Raw genomic sequence first — 2,128 nt, forward strand, 5'->3', positions numbered from 1 at the left:
ATATATATATATATATATATATATATATTAATTTCCATATACGTTTTAATGTTGCAAGTATTATGCTGCGTTTTTACGCGTAAAAAATAAATATTAAATAAAATATCTGTTATTATAACGAAGATTATTAGTATGGTTACTGGAAATAATATTTTCTTATCCTTACATGTATATATATAATGCAAATAAATGTATAATTGATGAAAACTTGTTTTAATTTATTCATTAAGAGAGAATCGATCTTCACCATGGACGCTTTTATTATAACTTATTTTAAAGGAATAAGAAAACATAATTTTTTACAAAGCAGCAAGTCCCCAAAAACTGTCTAAAGTTAGAGGTCCTTGTATTTCGACTCCTTTTTCTTTTGTAACAATGCCAAGATGATACTAAAAAACAGAGCAGATTGTTGACAATACAATTAAAATTATTAATTACACACGTACGAATTTTAGTTTACCTTTGGGAAAGATCTTGCGTCTCTGTAGAAAAGAACTTGCATTACTTTGTACAGAAGTTCGATAGCTTCCTCCTTATTCATTTGGTTATTATCCTCGTAAGCTTTTCTCAATATAGGCGTTGACATGTAAGCACCATATCCAGTCGCAATAACTGGATCGTTGTAAGCTGTCCCAAGCTTATCCACAGTTCTTAAAAATCTGAAAAGGCAAAACTGCGATTTACGATGTACTTGAAGACACGAAGTGTGTTGAGGAAACGTACACTTACGGTTCTCCATTTTCCAAACCAGCAATAATAAAATTGTTCAAAAACGGATCGAAATTTGATCGTCTGTTATACATGACACGCGTTAGCCAGCAATGCAATGCCTTTGGCTTTAAACTAAATCCATCATCCAAGCATTGCTTCTCAAGACTGAAACAAAAGTATTGACGTAAATTAGCGCTTTTGATACTTATTGGAAACTCTAATGTATTCTTATATCGTACAATAACTTTACAAAACTTTTATTAGTTTATTACATAGCACTCTACGTAATAAACTAAGATGTATTATTTGAAGAATATTAAAAACATGTAAAAAAAAAAAAAAACTATGCTGAGACTCACATCTTTCTTTTCACATAGCTCTTGATGCACTGAAAATCTGCATAATCTCCGGACGCACCAAGGATGATGTTATCATTAACTTTCATAAGACGTTCCAGATTTCTGTAACGAGCGAGCGATCCGTAAGATCCTAGGACGTCTGCCGCTATAATAATTCCATCTTTGAATTGTATGCCAATGACAGATGTGCCAGTTGTTATAGGAGACATGTAAATAATAGAATGAGTTAAAGTAAGCACTTATCATATCTTCATACCATTTCAGAAATTTATCTACCAGTCTTAAGTATTTTGAGTTTCACTTTACTTTGTCGCTCTGTAAAAGAGAAGATGACATGCGAGATTTGCATCATCACAGGAATGTACAGAGAAACTTTAAACTAAGCGGATGGAAACGTTTGTAAATTATCGGATGAAAACGTACTATGATTTCTGAAACCAACGGTGCCGTACTCGCTGCCGGGAAAGTGATAAAATGCGTTGCCACTTCTGGAGCTCCCTGATGGAGTCGCGGTCGTCGGAATTCCTGGCTTCGGCCTGTCCGCTGTCCCTCTCTCTCGCTCTCCCCTTTCGCACTCGCTTCCTCTGCTCTTCCTCGTCGTTCTCGGCTACTCGTCTCTGACATCGATCACTACGCACTTTCCTCGTCACACCTCCTCGCCTTGAGTATCGGCGACTCGAGTTTACTCGTCGTACCTCCTCAGAGGGAAAACACCACCACTGCACCCGTCGCTCTCTGTAAGGTTAATCGTCGCGATACACGACGCGATGATGACGGCCATGACGCGCGACGGCGAGAATGACGCAATCCCGACACTGGAATATCACCACTAATGTAGCACATAACTTGACAAAACCGTCTTAAGTCGACTATTTGGTCGACTTGAGCAAGACTGGCTCAAGACAAATCTTAAGTAAGAACTTAATGCCATTTCGCAATCCCTGGTAAATTCTTGTAAATCTTTATCACGATTGGTCAAAAAGCTTGGATTCCCGAACATTGCTGAACATTGCTCTCTTTAAGGTTAATCGTCGCGGTACACGACGCGATGATGCTCG

At 37.5% G+C, this 2,128-nt stretch overlaps 1 protein-coding gene across 1 annotated transcript; it reads right to left on the reverse strand.

Moving 5' to 3' along the window:
* Positions 1-284: 284 nt before the first annotated feature.
* Positions 285-1,677, reverse strand: LOC112461979 (proteasome subunit beta type-4-like; the record flags this gene model as incomplete). Its single annotated transcript, XM_025027455.1, has 5 exons — positions 285-389; positions 461-659; positions 730-876; positions 1,071-1,230; positions 1,494-1,677. Coding segments are annotated over 5 exons (780 nt in total), but the record flags the coding sequence as incomplete, so codon positions are not given.
* Positions 1,678-2,128: the final 451 nt, after the last annotated feature.

The sequence above is a fragment of the Temnothorax curvispinosus genome, unplaced genomic scaffold (assembly GCF_003070985.1).
Source record: "Temnothorax curvispinosus isolate PA1 unplaced genomic scaffold, ASM307098v1 QBEX01011927.1, whole genome shotgun sequence".
NCBI classification, from domain to species: Eukaryota; Metazoa; Arthropoda; class Insecta; order Hymenoptera; family Formicidae; genus Temnothorax; species Temnothorax curvispinosus.